The sequence below is a fragment of the Chiloscyllium plagiosum genome, unplaced genomic scaffold (genome assembly GCF_037043375.1).
Source record: "Chiloscyllium plagiosum isolate Xiang-an unplaced genomic scaffold, Cpla_swu_hap1 HiC_scaffold_3, whole genome shotgun sequence".
Taxonomy (NCBI): Eukaryota; Metazoa; Chordata; class Chondrichthyes; order Orectolobiformes; family Hemiscylliidae; genus Chiloscyllium; species Chiloscyllium plagiosum.
Window position 1 is genome coordinate 41,161,167 of NW_028270141.1, and position 20,888 is coordinate 41,182,054.

The 20,888-nt window shown below is 41.8% G+C and overlaps 1 protein-coding gene across 3 annotated transcripts in view; it reads left to right on the top strand.

The window, feature by feature from the left end:
• The first annotated feature begins 3,455 nt into the window (after nucleotides 1-3,455).
• Nucleotides 3,456-20,888, top strand: part of egln1a (egl-9 family hypoxia-inducible factor 1a) — a 101,878-nt gene continuing 84,445 nt past the window's right edge. For 2 of the 3 annotated variants that reach the window (XM_043680103.2, XM_087978593.1), the window contains exon 1: nucleotides 3,456-4,773. In XM_043680103.2, coding sequence (XP_043536038.1) covers nucleotides 4,057-4,773 — 717 coding nt within the window. In that variant the 5' untranslated portion in view covers nucleotides 3,456-4,056. The remainder of the gene's footprint in view (nucleotides 4,774-20,888) is intronic. The other variant, XM_043680102.2, reaches the window with a different exon arrangement.

Consider the following 20,888-nt stretch of genomic DNA (forward strand, 5'->3'; position numbering starts at 1 on the left):
TCACCTGAAAGTGGCAGTGCTCAGACCCGACATCATGTAGTAGTTAAATCCAACCGCCCCGTGGTTGAACACTTTAACTTCCCCCTCCCATTCAGCACCGCCCTCTTGACCTGCAATCTTCTTCCCGACCTCTCTGCCCCCACCCCCTCTCCGGCCTATCACCCTCACCTCCTTCCACCTATTGTATTCCCAGCGCCCCTCCCCCAAATTCCCTCCCCCCTACCCTTTATCTCAGCCCGCTTGGCACACCAGCCTCATTCCTGAAGAAGGGCTTGTGCCCGAAATGTCGATCCTCCTGCTCCTCGGATGCTGCCTGTCCTGCTGTGTTTTTCCAGCACCACATTTTTCAACTCTGGTCTCCATCAACTGCAGTCCTCACTTTCTCGTAGTTAGAGAATGCTCAGGTATATGGTGAAATCCTGTCTATGTGTACCTCAGCTCAGTCAGAATTTCACATTGGCCCTAAGGTCATGAAATCTCCTTTAGGAGCCTGTATTCCACCACCTGAGCTGACTTTTGGGAATGTCCTCCATGTCCTTCCCCCTCAGAAAGTGTGCTTTTTGTACACCCTGCTGTGGCACACCATTCACTTTGACTTATTTATTCTCTGTGTGGACATGCCTTGGCACTGTCCTCTCTTGTTCCATTGGGGTCCTGGAGTGGAGGATGTTGCACACAGCAGTCCCATGAAACCACAGATTGCAGTGATTCATGGACTCAGCTTAATTGTTTACTTTAAAGAGCTGTGGAGTCCATGGATCATGTATATATTGGTTGTGATGAAGAGCTGATGTTCGAACTGTCGATTCTCCTGGTCCTCAGATGCTGCCTGACCGGCTGTGCTTTTCCAGCATGACTATAAGAATAGGCTGAATGGTCTGGAGCTGTTTTCCCTGGCGTATCAGAGGCTGAGGATTGCCCTTATTGAGGTTTATAAAATCATGAGGGGCATGGATAGGATAAACAGATAAAGTTTTTTCCCTGGGATGGAGGAGTCCAGAACTAGAGGGCATAGGTTTAGGATGAGAGGGGAATGATATAAAAGGGACCAAAGGGGTAACTTTTTCACGCAGAGGGTGGTGTGTGTATGGAATGAGCTGCCAGAGGAAGTGGTGGAGGTTGGTACAATTGTAACATTTAAAAGGCCATCTGGATGGGTATATGAATAGGAAGGGTTTAGAGGGATATGAGCCAAGTGCTGGCAAGTGGGATAGATTAAGTTGGGATATCTGGTCGGCATGGATGGGTTGTTTCCGTGCTGTACATCTCTATGTACAGGTTTGGTGGATTGACCCATGCTAAATTGCCAATAGTGTTCAGGGATATGTTGGTTAGGTGCATTCATCAGGGGTAAATGTAGGATGATAGGGTAGGGAATGGATCTGGGTGGGGGGGTGGGTTACTCTTCGGAGAGTTGGTATGGACTTGTTGGGCCAAAGGGCCTGTTTCCACACTGTAGGGTTCTATGATTCTACAATCTCCAGTGTCTGTAGTTCTCACTTTCTCCTATATATATTGGTTGTGAGTAATTGCATTCCTTTCACTTATTTGAAAAATCTTTTGTTGTGCGTTTGGTTGCATATCAACTCCATGCTCCTGATCTTTAAGTATCTGGTATAGAGAAATGTGAGACCCCATCATGGACCTGCTCCTGGACCTGGCAAAGTTGGTTATTAACAGGTCCAGACAATGGGCCGTGGAGGGAGTTTTCTGCTGACTGCCTGCTCCCCTTCCATAGCTACATTTGTGCCCATGTGTCCTTAGAGAGGGAGCATGTGGTGTCCACCAATACTCGTAATGCTTTTAGAGAGGTGGGCACCACGAGGTGTAGAGTAATTTATTTCTACCTCCAACCTTTCCCACTCTCACTAACCTTCTGATAGTTTGCATTGTCTGTAAATATTTAATTGGCCACATGTGTGATTTACTGGTGGTGGCAGTTAAAGGTTAAAGACAAAGTCGTGGTGATTGGTGATAGGTTAAAAAAAAGTTTGGTTGTGTGTGAGAACATTTTCAGAAATGAAAAAGAAAGAAAGGCTTGACAGGGTAAAGCTAGGAGGATGTTTCCTATCATGGAGAGTCTAACACCAGAGGGTTTGGTTTCAGATTAAAGATTAGATTTACATTAGATTTAGATTTATTGTCGCGTATATAAAAAATGAAAAGAATTTTTTCACATTATGTACAAAGTGTCAGCACACTCCAGCGCCATTTGAAACAGTGAATGTAAGACTTTACTGCAAAAGAGTTCATCTTCCTCTCTTCTTTGCTGCTCCTCCAGTTACTGCTTGACATCCACCAGGGTCTTTGAAATGGGCTCTGGAATCACTGCAATGGGCTCTGGGGTCTCAATGTTGACAGTGTGTTGCTGGAAAAGCACAGCAGGTCAGGCAGCATCTGAGGAGCAGGAAAATTGACGTTTCGGAAAGGAGCCCTTCATCAGGAATGACGCTGGGAACCTGGGGGGTGGAGAGATAAATGGGAGGGGTGTGGGGCTGGGGAGAAGGTAGCTGAGAGTGCATGGAGGTTTGGGTAAAGGTGAACCTATCACCTTTAGACTTGATATTTGACAATGGTATTTCTTGCTTCAGGGTCATATTTGACTGGCTGGATCAAAAGCGGCACGGTGGCACAGTGCTTAGCACTGCTGCCTCACAGTGCCAGAGACCCAGATTCAATTCCTGCCTCGGGCATCTGTCTGTGTGAAGTTTGCACATTGTCTGCGTGGGTTTCCTCCGGGTGCTCCGGTTTCCTCCCACAGTCCAAAAATGTGCAGGTTATGTGAATTGGCCATGCTAAATTGCCTGTGTGTTAGGGGCAAATGAAGGCGAATGGGTCTGGATGGGTTGCTGTTCGGAGGGTCGGTGTGGACTTGTTGGGCCGAAGGGCCCGTTTCCACACTGTAAGTAATCTAATCTAATCTAATCAAAATTTTGTGTTATTTCCTTTTTTCACCCTTGTTCATTTCTGACATACGACTTCTGTTGTTCGTTTAGAAACCTACAGTCCAAAGCAGTTTTTAAAAAGGCAAACAAGGCTCTATGCTAGAGTGGAGGGCGGGATATTTTCAGGATAGTAACGTTTCATCGGTGGCCTTTGGTCAGGGTTTTAATGAATGTCTATGGTTTGAGACTGTTTTGCTCTTCCACAAAAAGTTGCCTGGCCGGTGAACTCTTTCCAGCTTTTTTTTTAAAAAACCAACAGCAGCACTGATTTTAATGGGTGACAACTGAACAAGAATCAGAAATCACACTATTAGATATGGTTCCGGACGAATTGAACCTTTAAGCACAGAGGTGTTAGGAGAGCTAGATGCACGGCAGGAAATTGGATTTCAAAAACATGGAGGGACCAGGCGAGATCAGGAAAAGAAAACGAAATCACTGAATAAACAAGCAGCCAGTGGCGTGGCTGTGATTTCTGAATTTAGCTGGCCTTTCCAACTTCCTCGCCCGCTACCGCGATGGCCCATGCCGAAGTGGAATGCGCGGTTTCGATTTGGGATATTTAAAGAAGTGACGAAAGCCTACAGCTCCACCCGTCGGATGTCTGAGGCGAACCGAGTAAGGTACCATAAAGAGAGAGGAACTGAAAGTGAGGACGCGATATCGAACAAACGTGAAGCCCGCAAAGAGTTTTTGGTGCAAACATTAGACAGTAAACCGGGGAAGAGAGGAATAAAATCCAAGAGCCTCACGCGCCACCCTGAATTAAACCACCAAGCACACGCCCACCTGCTGGAAGTCTCGTTGACGCTGAGAATGCGCGAGACCCGAGCGACTCGAGTTTGAATCCCGCTCGCGGGCGGGGATGAGTGACCAGATTCGCGAGCCCGGCTGGCCGTCCGTGCACGCGCAAGCGTAGGCAAGAAACTCAGTTTCATTACTGTCGGAGGAGGTTTGCTCTTCTTTCTACCATCTCTTTCCGATCTCCGTCTTAATCCTTTTTCCCCTTCCCACCCCTCCCCACCTTCCCTCCCTCCACCGGTACTGAATTTGTCTAGGTTACCCTCACTCCCTCCTTCTTTTCCCCCACCCTCTTGTTCCCCTCCCGGACATGGCTAGCGAGAGTAGTCCGACGCCTGAATCTCCGCCACCGCCGCCGACCGTTGAACAAGATCAGAGCTGTGGCCTATGCGGCAAAATGGAGAAATTGCTGCTCTGCGGGGGTTGCAAAAGATCGTTCTACTGCAGTAAAGAGCACCAGAAGATGGACTGGAAGAAACACAAGCAAGTCTGTAAAGAGGCGGCGAGACGACAGGGCGACGACACACGAAACGCTTCGGCGATCAGCAACCACCGTCCGGCGCGGCCACTGCCGAAGCCAGCTTCGGTCAATGGACAGCCGGCGGAGAAGAATGAAGAGGCGACAACTGCATCCCATCTGGTACCCGGGGCCGGCATCGGCTGCCGGAGTCACCGGGGCCAGCACGGATTGAGCGGCGGCAGCTCCCAGAAACTGGTTCAGGAGTACATCGTGCCGTGTATGAGCAAGCACGGAATCTGCGTGGTGGACAACTTCCTGGGAGAGGAGATGGGTGACAGTGTGCTGAGGGAGGTAAAGGAACTGCATCGGAGCGGCCAGTTCACCGATGGCCAGGTGGTCAACCAGAAAGGGGACTCCTCGAAGGACATCCGGGGCGACCAGATCACCTGGATGGACGGGAAGGAGCCTGGCTGCATGCAGATCGGGCTCTTAATGAACAGCATGGACGATCTGATCAGGCACTGCAACGGGAAACTCGGCAATTATAATATTAACGGCAGGACGAAAGTGAGTATGCCGAAGTCGACCGGATTTAAGGTCTTATATTATCCTTTTTGTTCAATGAAACTTGAAGCTTAACTCTATCCTTTGCAGTAATGTGCTTATCGCGATTTCCTTTTTTTGTTCTTCATTTTTACTTTTAAAAATAACTTATTAACTAATTACGAATACACTTACGTCATTACTGCAGTTTAGCGAAATTGAAGCTTCTACCATGGGGCTACCTATTCTTGATATTTTGTGACATGCAAGGTATTAGTTTTCTTAAATGCTAACTACCTTCGTAAACTTTAGATTTGTACAAATCAAACTCCCAGTGTAAATTATATTTAAACTTAGAGGTTCCCGACCACAAACTTCAGAAGTTGGTTGTAAAACAGAAATTGTAATCCACTATCCTAATCGCAATCGGACATTCAATTGCTGACATCTGTGCTATCCGACGTGACCCTGAGGTGAATTTCTGACCTAATATCCTCTCCATTGCATTGAATGCCAGCTTGCACCACTTTCATATTGCTTAGTTCAATTCTGCCTCATTCTTCTACTGCTGATACACAGACACAAGTTGTCCCTTCAAATTTATTTAACTGATTATTTATATATTTGATTATCTCACAACACCAGGTTATAGTCCAATAAGTTTATTTGGAATTTACCTGGTACCCATTCTCGTGATTAAATCTTTAAACAGCAATCTAAGTTTGTTCAATATGTTGCAACAGTTGTATGACACTTTGATCTTTTACCATGATTTGGAAGTACCAGTGTTGGACTGGAGTGTACAAACTTAAAAATCACAACACCAGATTATAGTCCAACAGGTTTATTTAGAAGCACTAGCTTTCGGCTGCTCCTTCATCAGGTGGTTGTGGAGTACAAGATTGTAAGACACAGACTTTATAGCAAAAGTTTACAGTGTGATGTAAGTGAAATTATATATCGAAATAGAATCAGTCTGAACATTGGGGCACAGACTGCCTCACACAGGGCACCTCACTGACATGTCATCTATTGTTAAGAGAAAATGTAACTTTAAAAAAAGTTCTGGGATTTACGCATGGAAGGACTGAAACCATCATGGTCATTCTAAATGATGAGAGATTTATCAAATAATCCAGATATTTTTCAATATATAATTTCAGTTACATCACATTGTAAACTTTTGGTATAAAGTCTGTGTCTTACGATCTTATACTCCACAACCACCTGATGAATGAACAACACTCTGAAAGCTAGTGCTACCAAATAAACCTGCTGGACTATAACCAGGTGTTGTGATTTTTAATCTTTTACTATAAATTCTGTGTCCTATGATCCTGCCTCACTAGCTACCTGACTAAGGAGCAGCATTCTAAAAGCTTGTACTTCCAAATAAACCTGTTGGACTATAACCTAGTACTGTGTAATTTTTAACTTTGTCCACCTAGTCCAACACCAGCACCTCCGCATTATGTATTTGATGTTTTGGAGCCAGTCTAAAATTAAAGTACCATGGTATATTCCAAGCAAGGTGTTTGTTTTTATGTGTTAGCCTCTTTAATTTTTACAACTAACCCTATAGTATGGAGTACATTTAAATTCAGGAATCGCTGTGCAAATACTTTAGAAATTGGTTGAAGAGCAGAGCTTCTAATCTTATTTTAATGGATTTCATCACTATTAGATATTATTTTTTACAATTCAAGTTTGGGGAGACAATGGCCCAGTAGAGTTAATGCTTGACTATTAATCCAGGGAGACAGGGAATTTTATGTGGACCCAGGTTTGAAACCTGCTGTGGCAGGTGAAGGAATTTGAATTAAACTAAAATGGAAATTGAGTCTGATGATGATCATGAAACTGTTATAAGTTATTGGAAAACCCATCTGGTTCACTGTCCTTTTGAGAAAGAAACTGCGTTCCTTACCTGGTCCGACCCCTATGTAAATTCAGACCCACTACAGCGTAATTGATTTACAACTGCCCTCTGGGCAATTAGGGATGGCCAATAATTGCTGTTTTAGCCAGTGATGCCCACGTTGTTAGATGACTTAAAAATAATTACCCATTTGGAAGACTTCACATTCTTCTTCTTCCATAAGCTTCTACTCATTTAAAACTGTTTGAGTGCGCAAAATCTGTGCAGTATAACATTCTTTGAATGCCTCAATTTTGTAACAGCCATGCATTTTGATCCCTTCATTCCCTTGTTCCTCCAATGTAAACATTCCTCTCCAACTCTGATTTTAGCTTAGTTCATTGGTTGTTGCCATTTTCCTAGGCCTCTGCCTATTGGGTGAAGACGTCTTGTGATATTAGATAGGAAAAAATACTTTGAACTTAATTCTTTTAAATGACCTTGGGCAGGAGTCTATTGTGGATATACCCATTTTCCATCTGTCCCTTTACCTGCAAACATCTGCCTCCAATCAGCTTTTTTGGAAAATGTAGGGGGTGATGGATTCTCAGGGGAACGTAGCACGAACAGCCAAGTTTGTGGTATTTAGATAGGCTGTAATGCAACGAGGGGTACGTCGGCTTCCAAGAGATCAATTGTGTTAGGGGATTCTGTAGTCAGAGGTACAGACAGACGTTTCTGTGGCTAGCAGAGAAAAAGCAGAATGGTGTGTTGTTTCCCTGGTGCCAGGATCAAGGTTGTCTCAGAGAGGGTGCAGAATGTTCTCATAGGGGAGAGGGGCCAGTAGGAGGTCATTGTTCACATTGGAACCAACGACATTGGAAGAGAAAAGGTTGAGACTCTGAAGAGAGATTACAGAGAGTTAGGCAGAAATTTAAAAAGGAGGTCCTCTAGGGTAGTAATATCTGGATTACTCCCAGTGCTACGAGCTAGTGAGGGCAGGAATAGGAGGATAGAGCAGGTGAATGCATGGCTGAGGAGCTGGTGTATGGGTGAAAGATTCACATTTTTGGATCATTTGGAATCTCGTTTGGGGTATAAGTGACCTATACAAGAAGGACGGATTGCACCTAAATTGAAAGGGGACTAATATACTGGCAGGGAAATTTGCGAGAACTGCTTGGGAGGATTTAAAGTAGTAAGGTGAGGGTGGGGGGGACCCAGGGAGATAGTGAGGAAAGTGATCGATCTGAGATGGGCACAGCTGAGAACAGAAGTGAGTCAGGGCAGGCAGGGACAAGGTAGGACTAATAAATTAAACTGCATTTATTTCAATGCAAGGGGCCTAACAGGGAAGGCAGATGAACTCGGGGCATAGGCAAGAGAGGAGGGGGAGTGGCATTTTTGATAAGGGATAGCATTACAGCTGTGCTGAGGGAGGATATTCCCGGAAATACATCCAGGGAAGTTATTTGGGTGGAACTGAGAAATAAGAAAGGGATGATCACCTTACTGGGATCGTATTATAGACCCCCCAATAGTCAGAGGGAAATTGAGAAACAAACTTGTAAGGAGATCTCAGCTATCTGTAAGAATAATAGGGTAGTTATGGTAGGGGATTTTAACTTTCCAAACATCGACTGGGACTGCCATAGTGTTAAAGGTTTAGATGGAGAGGAATTTCTGAAGTGTGTACAAGACAATTTTCTGATTCAGTATGTGGATGTACCAACTAAAGAAGGTGCAAAACTTGACTTACTGTTGGGAAATAAGGCAGGGCAGGTGACTGAGGTGTAAGTGGGAGAGCACTTTGGGGCCAGCGACCATAATTCTGTTTGTTTTAAAATAGTGATGGAAAAGGATAGACCAGGTCTAAAAGTTGAAGTTCTAAATTGGAGAAAGGCCAATTTTGACGGTATTTGGCAAGAAGTTTAGAAAGCTGATTGGAGGCAGATGTTTGCAGGTAAAGGGACAGATGGAAAATGGGAAGCCTTCAGAAATGAGATAACCAGAATCCAGAGAAAGTATATTCCTGTCAGGGTGAAAGGGAAGGCTGGTAGGTATAGGAAATGCTGGATGACTAAAGAAATTCAGGGTTTGTTGAAGAAAAAGAAGGAAGCATATGTCAGGTATAGATAGGATAGATCGAATGAATCCTTAGAGTATAAAGGAAGTAGGAGTATAATTAAAAGGGAAATCAGGACGGCAAAATGGGGACATGAGATAGCTTTGGCAAATAGAATTAAGGAGAATCCAAAGGGTTTCTACAAAAATATTAAGGACAAAAGGGTAACTAGGGAGAGAATAGGGCTCCTGAAGAAGGGCTTATGCCCGAAACGTCGATTCTCCTGTTCCCTGGATGCTGCCTGACCTGCTGCGCTTTTCCAGCAACACATTTTCACCCCTCAAAGATCAGCAAGGCTGCCTTTGTGTGGAGCCACAGAAAATGGGGGAGATACTAAATGAATATTTTTCATCAGTGTTTACTGTGGAAAAGGATATGGAAGATATAGACTGTAGGGAAGTAGATGGTGACATCTTGCAAAATGTCCAGATATCAGAGGAGGAAGTGGTGAATGTCTTGAAATGGTTAAAAGTGGATAAATCACCAGGACCTGATCAGGTGTACCTGAGAACTCTGTGGGAAACTAGAGAAGTGATTGCTGGGCCTCTTGCTGAGATATTTGTATCATCGATAGTCACAGGTGAGGTGCTGGAAGACTGGAGGTTGGCAAATGTGGTGCTACTGTTTAAGAAGGGACAAACCAAGGAACTATAGACCAGTGAGCCTGACCTCGGTGGTGGGCAAGTTGTTGGAGGGAATCCTGAGGGAGAGGATGTACACTTATTTGGAAAGGCAAGGACTGATTAGGGATAGTCAGCATGGCTTTGTGCATGGGAAATCATGTCTCTCAAACTTTTTGAGGAAGTAACAAAGAAGATTGATGAGGGCAGAGCAGTAGATGTGATCTATATGGACTTCAGTAAGGCGTTCGACAAGTTTCCTCATGGGAGACTGATTAGCAAAGTTAGATTTCACAGAATACAGGGAGAACTAGCCATTTGGATACAGAACTGGCTCAAGGGTAGAAGACAGAGGGTGGTGGTGGAGGGTTTCTTTTCAGACTGGAGGCCTGTGACCAGTGGAGTGCCACAAGGATCGGTGCTGGGTCCTCTACATTTTGTCATTTACATAAATGATTTGGATGCAAGCATAAGAGGTACAGTTAGTAAGTTTGCAGATGACACCAAAATTGGAGGTGTAGTGGACAGCAAAGAGGGTTACCTCAAATTACAACAGGATCTTGACCAGAAGGGCCAATGGGCAAAGAAGTGGCAGATGGAGTTTAATTCAAATAAATGTGAGGTGCTGCATTTTGGGAAAGCAAATCTTAGCAGGACTTATACACTTAATAGTAAGGTACTAGGGAGTGTTGCTGAACAAAGAGACTTGGAGTGCAGGTTCATAGCTCCTTGAAAGTGGAGTCGCAGGTAGATAGGATAGTGAAGAAGGCGTTTAGTATGCTTTCCTTTATTGGTCAGAGTATTGAGTACAGGAATTGGGAGGTCATGTTGCGGCTGTACAGGACATTGGTTAGGCCACTGTTAGAATGGAGACCAAAACTGCAATATTCCATCGGGAAGATGTTGTGAAACTTGAAAGGGTTCAGAAAAGATTTACAAGGATGTTGCCAGGGTTGGAGGATTTGAGCTACAGGGAGAGGCTGAACAGGCTGGGGCTGTTTTCCCTGGATCGTCGGAGGTTGAGGGGTGACCTTATTGAGGTTTACAAAATTATGAGGGGCATGGATAGGATAAATAGACAAAGTCTTTTCCCTGGGGTTGGGGAGTCTAGAACTAGAGGGCATAGGTTTAGGGTGAGAGGGAAAAGATATAAAAGAGACCTAAGGGGCAATTATTTCACGCAGAGGGTGGTACGTGTATGGAATGAGCTGCCAGAGGATGATGAGGAGGCTGGTACAATTGCAACATTTAAGAGGCATTTGGATGGGTATATGAATAGGAAGGGTTTGGAGGGATATGGACTGGGTGCTGACAGGTGGGACTAGATTGGTTTGGGATATCTGGTCAGCATGGACTGGTTGGACCGAAGGGTCTGTTTCCATGCTGTACATCTCTATGACTCTATGGTTCATAGTTCTGTGGGAGTTGCAAAAAGATAGAATGCCAATTTAGTTTGAGAAAGAAACCAGTTGGAAACAGGATTGTTAAAAGGAACAACAGCTAGCTATGTTGTAAAATGACCATAAATGTGCTTGAATCTTTGTCACACTTGTTAGCACAGTTTGGTGTCTTGAGAATGAACATGTGCACCTGATATAGTAGCTGAAAATGTGTTGCTGGAAAAGCGCAGCAGGTCAGGAAGCATCCAAAGAACAGGAGAATCGACGTTTCGGGCATAAGCCCTTCTTCAGGCTTAGCCCGAAACGTCGATTCTCCTGTTCCTTGGATGCTGCCTGACCTGCTGCGCTTTTCCAGCAACACATTTTCAGCTCTGATCTCCAGCATCTGCAGCCCTCACTTTCTCCACCTGATATAGTAGACTATGAGCAGTGTTCTTTGCTTAGGGACTGTTGTTTTTCAGTCAGTCAATATCTGTAGGACACAAAAGAAGTGTATTTTCTGACTTTAAACCTACAGTGCAAATCTATGGAATGCCTTATCTAAAAAGTATTTGGACTTTATTTTGAAACTAATCAGTTTTGAAACCATTTCATTTTATATTCAATTGTTAATTTTTTTAAAAGAATTCTGAATTATATTCACTAAAGTCTTCCAGTACAAAATGTACTTTTGCAGTATGTGTGGCAGTTGATAAGTATAAATAATTGTCAGCTGGCCAGTGTGCATTGACCTGGTCATGTAGATTCTTTTGTGAATTTCATTGAATGTAGTGTCGTGATAAGAGACTAAATGTTATAATCTTCATTTCAACCGGCCAGTAAACTGTTTCAGATGGATAGTTGCGGTTTGCTCATGTTAACACATTATGCAGAATTGGAAACACACGTTTTACCTTGGCTAGGTTCCTATAATATTCAAGTAATCAACTGCTCATAGCAGTTGGAGGTCAGTCATCTCTGCTCCAGGGCATCTGTGCAGGAGTTCCTCAGGATGGTGTCCTAGGCCCAACCACCTTCAGCTGCTTCAGCAATGACCTTCCCTCCATCATAAGGCCAGAAGTGGAGATTACACAATATTCACCATTAGTGATTCCTCAGACACTGAAGCAGCCTGCGTCCAAATGCAACAAGATCTGGACAATATCCAGACTTGGGCTGACAAGTACAAATAACATTCGTGCCACACAAATGTCAGGCTGTGACCATATCTGCATGGGTTTCCTCTAGGTTCCGTCCACAATCCAAAGATATGCAGGTCAGGTGAATTGGTCATTCTAAATTGTCCATAGTGTTGGTGCATTAGGGTAGCGGAATGGGTCTGGATGGGTTATTCTTCGCAAGGTCAGTGTGGACTTATTGGGCCAAATGGTCTGTTTCTACATTGTAGGGAGTCTAATGTAATGTAATCACCAATAAGAGCAATCTAACCACCACTCCTTGATTTTCAATGGTGTTACCATCATTGAATTCCCCCACTATCAACAGCCTGGGAGTTATCATTGATCAAAAATCCAACTGGACTCGCTGCGTAAACACAGTGGCTAGACGAACAGGTCAGAGGCGAGGAATACTGTGGCGAATAACTCCCCTTCTGACTACTGAAAGCCTGTCCATCAACTACAAGGCACACATCAAGAGTGTGATGCTGTTGAAGTAGCTATTTGAGATGGCTCAGGGAATCCCTGATGGACTCGACCTGTAAGCCTCTCTTGGTTCTTCCCGGAGATCGTATTGTGTTGGGCTGGAATATAAAACTCTTCGGGACAGTTTAGTTTAAATTATTACATTTGTTTACTAATGGCATCAATGTTATATTACAACATGGATACCTACAAGCCAGGCTTGAGAGAAGGTTCTAAAACCATTAGCAGAATAGCGGCGCCTGCTCTAACTCCTAAGAGCTCTGCAGGCTACTCTCCTTATTGCTGCAAACAAGCTGTCTTTCTACTGAAATTAGTATTAAAATCACAGAAATGCCACATGTCCGTTATCAGATAAGCAGCAATAAAATGGCAAAAGTTTGCAAAGGAAGAGAAACTCATTGACGTCTCTAAGTACGCTTGACTAGTTAACAGTACATGATAACGAGAGACTAGTCTAAACTACGTCATGAGGTAACCTTGCTCAGCTAATGTTCCCAGTATCCTTGTCCTGAAAAATAGCTTTTTCTTTTAAAATCATCTTAGATTCCCAAAATGCAAATTAAATGCATGACGTTCCCAGATCTCGAGCTCCAAGTCGACACTCAAATTAGATCAGAAAGAGTTAACCTTTCCACTAGCTTCCGTTTGCTCTCCCACACACTCTGCCAAGCTCTGCCTCACACTCGTGCTGTGCCTCTCACTCTCATTCACACACTCATACGAACATCTTCCAACTTTCTTACTATGTCAGTTTCAGTCTTTGTTTTCCTAGCTTGTAAGGGTAATGAGACATTCACCTTCCAGAACAGTCATGACGAGGAAGCTGAGCTTCATAAATTCAAATCTGCTCTCTGTGGTATACAAGGAAATATATCAGGATTGTTCTATTACATGCATATCCCAGTCAGCTAGTTCTTTTCCTACTGAATATGAGTTTTGTTAAGAGTCTTCAATATAAACCACTAACATCCACTGTGAAATATGCATGCCTCCAGACCCCAGGGTGAGAAGGAAGTACTGCTACAGATTCCACAAGTGAACAAATGTTATCACCTTATTTACACCAATCCATTGACACTAAGAACAGATCTCCTTAATTCTTCTGAACAAATGTCCTAGTCCAGGAGTAGGGATGCTACTAGTGCATTGCAAGGGCCCTTTTTGTTTTAAACAGTACATTTTAAAAGAACTATTACTTAACCAGTTCTTCTAATCAATCTATTCAGAAATGTTATTGCATACCTCTAGAGCACGTGGGACTTGTGCCTGGGTCTCTTAGTTCAGGGGTAGGGACACTACCTCAGGGATAATACCTCAGTACCACAAGGGCTAACATTCTGTGTTTCGAGACCCAGGAGCAAATGGATTTAAGCTCTATATGCTCAGTATTTTTAAAAGTATTTTGGATGATGAAAGTATATTAGATAAAGTGGGTCCTTTTCACTTGTGGTGAATTCACGCTCCTACCTTTGACACTTGCTACTTTGTCAATTGCAACAAGATCCAGAACTGGCCTTACAACAGTCGGACAGGTGGGCCTCCCATTGTAACAACCACAGTTGTCCACAGAAGGACAATTAATCTGGATATGATAAATGTCATGTGGTAGCTAGCGATACTTGTTTGTAGCTGAAGTTTTGCGAATTGTTAAGGGCAGAAAGAGATTGAAAATTCCTAACATTTGACAGGTGTTAACACGAGTACTAAATCCTGTCAATTATAAGAACAAAATTGCTTCATTCTTCAGATCTCGTAAAGTACATAAACCCTGATCTGCACACTTTCAACCAAAAACACTAGTAGCATCTCTGTATATTAGGATAGCTAACTTTGTTGCAATTCTATTTATCAGTTAGCCTCAACTGTATATTCATAGTCTATTTTCTTTATCATTGAGTCCATTGAAAGAATTAGAGTCAAAGTGAAAGTAATCAGTTGCAGTATGTTAAGAATTAAGATAAATTCTTGGATGGTTCATAGAATTAGGAGACAAATTTGTAACTCTGTATTTTCTCATTTAGAAGAAAATAATTTTCATCTCCTGTAGTGCAAACAAAGATGCTATCTCCTGACACTGAAGTGGACCAGAAAATTGGCACCCACTCGATTTGATGATCTCATTATTATATGCCTGTTGAATGCTTGCACCCAGTCACTACTTCCAGCTTGCAGGCCTGTCCCCAATCTCTTGCTGCCTTTTTCACTTGCTGTAGCCTCACTCTTGACCTTTTCTTGCTGCTGTCTGTTATGCTGCTAGCCAGACAGTGAGGCCTCGAGAGGAATGGTGAGAAATGTAGCTAAGGCTTGAGAGCTGGACAGTTTGAAGGTTGATGAGAAGAAAATGACAAGGTAGCAAGCAGTTAGGATAAAAGCAGGAATAAGGAAGACGGCCAGAACATTTTCTTTGCAGCCAGCTGTGTAAGTGACCGTAGCAGTGACGTAACAGGTAGGATGCCCCTTGCAATTGCAGTATCAGAAAGCACATTCCATTTAATGAGTCAAAGAATTACATTTGGAATTGGTGATTGTCGTGATGCATGCAAATGTGATTGCAAAGTTATGAACTGAAAGATCCCACAAGCAGCAATGTGATACATGACCAGGTCGTAACCTGTCTTATTTAATGACGTTGATTGATCGTTAATTGCTGGCTGAGCCTCCAAATGACCTCTTGGCTCTCTTTCTTTTTTCCACATATCATCACTTGCATCTACCTGAGCAGACAGATGGAACTCAATTTGCATCTCATTCAAAAGCTGTTATAGCTGAACGCAACAGCTTTCTCATATTGTACTAAGTGCCAGTTGTGAAAATCTTCTGATGCCAGAGCAGTAAAATATAGGATGAAGTCTGTAGTGTACATGAGAACCTGCAAAGGCTTTGGTGCATGCCAATATCTTGTAATTTGAAACTCTTGAAAGTTAATTTTCTTCTTGAGGGATTATATCAAAATCGTGGAAGTCCATAGATCCTTTCCTGTCTACTATTATCAAAAGAATTTGATCATATTTGTAAGGTATATTCTACTCTCAATACATGCTGACTCTGATCAGCTGAAGCTTAAAGTTATTCACTCTGTTTAATTATGAATTCTAGTAATTTTCCTGAGTGATGTGAGGCAAACTGGTCTAAATTTTAAAAAAAGGAAAAGGGTAGTAGTGTGGCTGTACTTATTTAGGATAACATAGTGGCATGAATTCCATTTTTTCGACTATCAGCAAGACAAATATTCTTAGATAAATGAATTTCTCAAGTAGGTGCAGTTTACAGTCTACATAATAGAAGAAAAGTGGAGGAAGAAGTATGCAGAAAAATTAGAATTGAGTTTATAAAAAATTGTTACAACAGTGAGGGGGTGTGAACCTTTTCACCCTCCCCGGTTGTCTGCAACAAAGGTTTAAGTTGTTTTTAACCTGTAGTTATACCTTCCCCAGTAGTAGAAAACAAACCAAATTTTGTTTTTAAAATGACTTGCTAATTTTAAGTAAAAAAATAATAAATATATGATGATGAGCATAAGGTCTTCAGGAGTTGCACACATGCACCAAATTAAAAGGGATCGTGACTAGTACATATGGAAGATAAAATAACACATTTCAGAGTCTTTTTGCGACCCCTGAAGTGTAAAGGAGACCTGAGACCACAGTTAGTTTGTCAGTTTCTGAGACCCTCAGCATTATTAAAGTTTGTTTTTGAAGTTCTTGGTTACCTGGTGTTTCATTCCAGTCAGTATTACCACTGGCTATTCTTGAGAGGCAGCTAAAGAGAGTGCTTTTCCAATGCTGTTTTCAGTTCTGCAGTCAAAAAGCCATTTTCTCTGCTTTTTTCGAAAAAGCATCTTGAAGTACAAACTGTATATTCTATTTGTAGTCAATGTATATACATTCAATATGTGCAAAGTTCTGAAAATTTATATATTAAGTGACATTTGCACTCCTGTCAGAGTGAATCAGTGGTTTCATTGCTGTTGTCTAAGCCACTTTTGATCTCAAGAAACCTGACTTAACCAGTGTGATCAAGTGATGCCTGGGATCATTTTAAGCTGGTTTTGGTGTTTTTTAAATCCATTTCAGTCTATGATATTAAATTGAATGAAATTCAAATTTAGTGATCCATATTTTGCAACCTGTGACAACATAATAGAATAACTGAGGAATTTCAACTGCATTGACATATATTGGATGTTAAAGTTAATAAAGAACTAAGAACATTTGAGGAATTTACACAAGATTCCTTTCTAACCCAATAGCACAAAGCCTTCTGCTTATTCCTGCTATTAAGAGCTATAACAGAATTGGATGTTGTGGGGAGCTGAATACTGGATAGTTGATGCATTAGTGATTTATCTCCAAATGTTCTGTAGGTTCTGAGTGATTCATACCATTGGGAGATAGCAAATCTCATGTCATTATTTAAGAGACCAAGAGAGAAAACTGGTACTACATAGCTGTTATCCACATCAGTAGTGAGGGAAATGCCAAAATCTGTTATAAAGGATAATATAAATAATGTTTGAATGATAATGATCAGATTGGGCAGAATCAGCATGGATGTGTAATTGGGATGTCATGTTTGACAAACTTGGAGTTTTGTTTGAAGATCTTAGTAAGAAAATTTAAAAAAAAAAGTTGATGGGCATAGCATACTTAAATTTTCAGCAGGCTTCTGATAAAATCCCCCACAGGAGACTGGTTAGAAAAATTACAGCAGATAAGTAGGAGATAGTGTACTGGAATGGATTAATGATTGACTAACAGACAGAAAACAGAGTAGGAATGAATTATTTATTCTCATGTTGTCAGAGTAGTGGGATACCACAAGAGTTAGTGTTTGGAGGGGCCCCATGTATGAAAGTAACCACCCCAACACACACAAACGAAGCTGCATCAGGACACTATTCAAAAGGGCCACAACACACTGCAGTACACCAGGACTGCAAAAAGAAGAAGAGGAACACCTATACAAGGTATTCGCCAAAAACGGATACCCGCGCAACTTCATCAGCAGATGCCTAAGAGAAAGACCACGGAACGAGGACATACCACAACCAAAAGGACTAGCCACACTAACATACATCAGGAACATCTCGGAACTGACTGCCAGACTACTGCGACCCCTAGGACTCATAACGGCACACAAACCAACAGCCACGCTCAGACAACAACTCACCAGAACGAAGGACCCGATACCCAACATGAGCAAGACGAATGTAGTGTACAAAATACCATGCAAGGACTGCACTAAACACTATATAGGACAGCTAACAATCCGCATACATGAACATCAACTAGCCACGAAACGACACGACCAGCTATCCTTAGTAGCCACACACGCAGACAATAAGCAACATGAATTCGACTGGGACAACACTACTATCATAGGGCAAGCCAGACAGAGAATAGCCAGGGAATTCCTAGAGGCATGGCATTCATCCACAAACTCCATCAACAAACACATCGACCTGGACCCAATATACCAACCACTACAGCGGACAGCTGAAACTGACAACCGGAAGCGGCAGGGACAGACCACTATAAACACCGGAGGAAACTTCAAAGAAGCGCTTCGCAGGAGGCTCCCAAGCACTGATGTCGCCTAGCCAGGGGACGAAACGTTTGCAACAAAAACTTACAGCTCGGCGAACAGAACCACAACAACGAGCACCCGAGCTACAAATCTTCGCACAAACTTTGAATGGGCAAAATGTTCTGAATGACTTTAACTTCAGTGACTGCTAACGTGGAGGTGTGTCAAGCTCTTAGGAAGGCTGATGGAGTGTTAGCCTTTGTTACAAGAGAATTTGAGTTTCAGTTGTACGTCAGCTTGGTTAGATCATACCTGGAATACTGTGTTCAGTTTTGATCATCTTATCTCAAGAAATAAATTATGGCCATAGAGGGAGTGCAATGAAGATTCGCCAGGCTTCTTCCTGGGACGAATATTGTTGCAAACTGGTCCCTCATCAAGGTTTCTCTTGGCTGGGGAGTCTAGAAACAGAGGGCAAATTTAAAAATAAAGGGGATGTCACTTGGGTCTATCATAAGAAATTTCTTGACTCTCAGGGTTGTGAAAGTTTGGGATTTTTTTTAACTGGAGGTCGTTGGAAGGTCAGTCTTTGGTGTTTAAAGTGGATGTTGATTGATTTGTGTCAATAGCATGAAGGTTTTGGAGATGGGGTGGGTAAAACATGTTTGTGTTCAATTAGCTAGAATCATGTGAGCCAGGCGCAATGGACTGAATAGACTACGCTTTCTCTTTCTATTGTATTCCATTTGCCAAGTTTTTGTCCACATATGTAACTTTTTAGTTTAATGGTCGCTGTTGCTGATTGGAATTTTTTAAATACAGATTAATTTAATTAACCTGATGGTTCATAACTCCAGGCCTGCAGACTTAGTGCAGTAACATTACCACTATGCAACTGTACTCAACAGTTTATCCAGATATTTGCCTTTTGCAGGACAGTTTATTTTAATTCAAATGTATACTTTATTCATAAAAATATATTTATATACATAGTCACTAAAGCAATTACAGTAGTATATGAAGAAACAAACATTGGAGTGTGACTCTATCCAGCAAACAAACCCAAAGCATTTCTTTCTTGACCAGTTTTTATTCTTGTACCCATTCAGATTGCAGTGTCAAATTTAAGAAGTTGTACCTGGTACAATGACTTTCAGTTCCCTTGTTAATAATGTGATTACTTAATATTAGCATCTACTCTGGTCAGTAGGAGAGCGTTCCTCACTATTTAAAATTGAATCCTACTTCCCCACTTAACAAATTAAAAGCTTGCTTTACTGAAAATGAAAGAAGGGTATTAGTAATCAGTATATTTCATGTTAAACTGATAAATGTTTCATGAAAAATACTGTAGTATTTTGAGATTAAGTATAGAACAAATACATGTAATTAAGATTATAAGCACATTATTTGGAGCATGGAGCAGAGTTGAGGTTGTAGAATATGCTACCAGAATTGGTGAGTAGAGACATTGACCTTGTCAATCCTGGAAAAGACTATTTTAGATAGGTGTTTGAAGGAATGAAAAATGACATGAGGTGAATCAGGTAGCCACATGGTGTTAGAGCATGTACCTTTATAGAGAATAGAAAGCAAGATGAATTGGTGGAGCAAAACCCACCAGCCAGTGTGGTAATTTATTTGAAATTTTATTAATTTTTGTTTTGTGGGTCAGCTGGTTTGGATCACGAGAGTGAGAAGGCTCAAAGTGACAGCTTTATTCAAAAGAATCTATTTACAGAACAGTGGAATTTCATTTTAAAAGACCAAAGGTACTGCGATGCATGAGAACCTGTATGTTTTTGAGTCAGTTTTCAAACTGAGTATATATTCAATCTGAATTTGGTTCAGATCTGGGTTTATCCCAGTTTCTCATCTATCAGAGAGGTGACTTCAGATATTTAAAGAAATTCACATATGTTCATACCCAGCCTGGGAACCACTGAATGCTATTCACTTTTGAATGTGGACACAGTTGTGCTTCATCTATGGTATCCAGAAAAGCAGACTAGTTGTTTTGCTTTTTTTTTTTGCCAAGCATGCATTTTATCAATCAGAAGCTATTGGTCATGTCATGAGAAGCAAAAGCACATTTGCACTTATTGATCTGGTTGCTTTGGGTACCTCCAACAAGTGGTGATTTAGAATAAGCCAGAGATGACATTATCAGAAACTTGTCATTGTCATTGATATAGGTAAAATTCAATTATTGATAAATTCCATCAAATAGGATTGGAAGGATTCTGACTGTGTCACGTGCAGCGCAGCTTACTTGATCAGCTTTGTTTAGGACGGAACAGAGAAGAAAACTCTGTACTCTGAAACATTGAAGACGACTTGATGCTTTTTCATTTTTACATCTTGGGACATATGCTAATTTTATCTTAAGAATTTTGTCACCAAGGCAAGTGTGTTGCGTAAAATTCAGCAAAACATTTGAGGCCCTAGGACCTAATTTAGATCATGTTTTTTAATAGACTCAAGTAAAAGAAATACAAGAAGACAAGGCAGTTTCTTCTTAATTTCTTGACCTAACAAACTGGTGGATCCCTGTCATTTAAAAAAAGACTAGATATAACCAGGCAGCACTTGTGAAAAAGAGTAGCAGAGATGGTGTTTTATTCTGAAATAAACTGGATGATAGGTTTCTAATAATTTGAAACTTGGATTGTTCTGAATCATCTTTCGCATTTTCAGTTTCTTGTACTTTTTGTTCCTCTAGTCATAATAACAATTCATTTGTGATCCTGCCTCTTTGTTCCTTTCACCTAAAGCAACAAGGGCTATTTTCAGGTTCCTCACTCTTAACTGATCTGGTCATTGGAGCACTGCAAATTTTACTACTTTTTCTCTAGAAAAGCCTTCTTTTATCACATGAAGTACTTGCATCAATGTGAAATGCAAGTTTTGCACATCTGCATTGTGTTAGCATACTTAAGGTAGCCACAGGCTTAAAATAGCTTATTG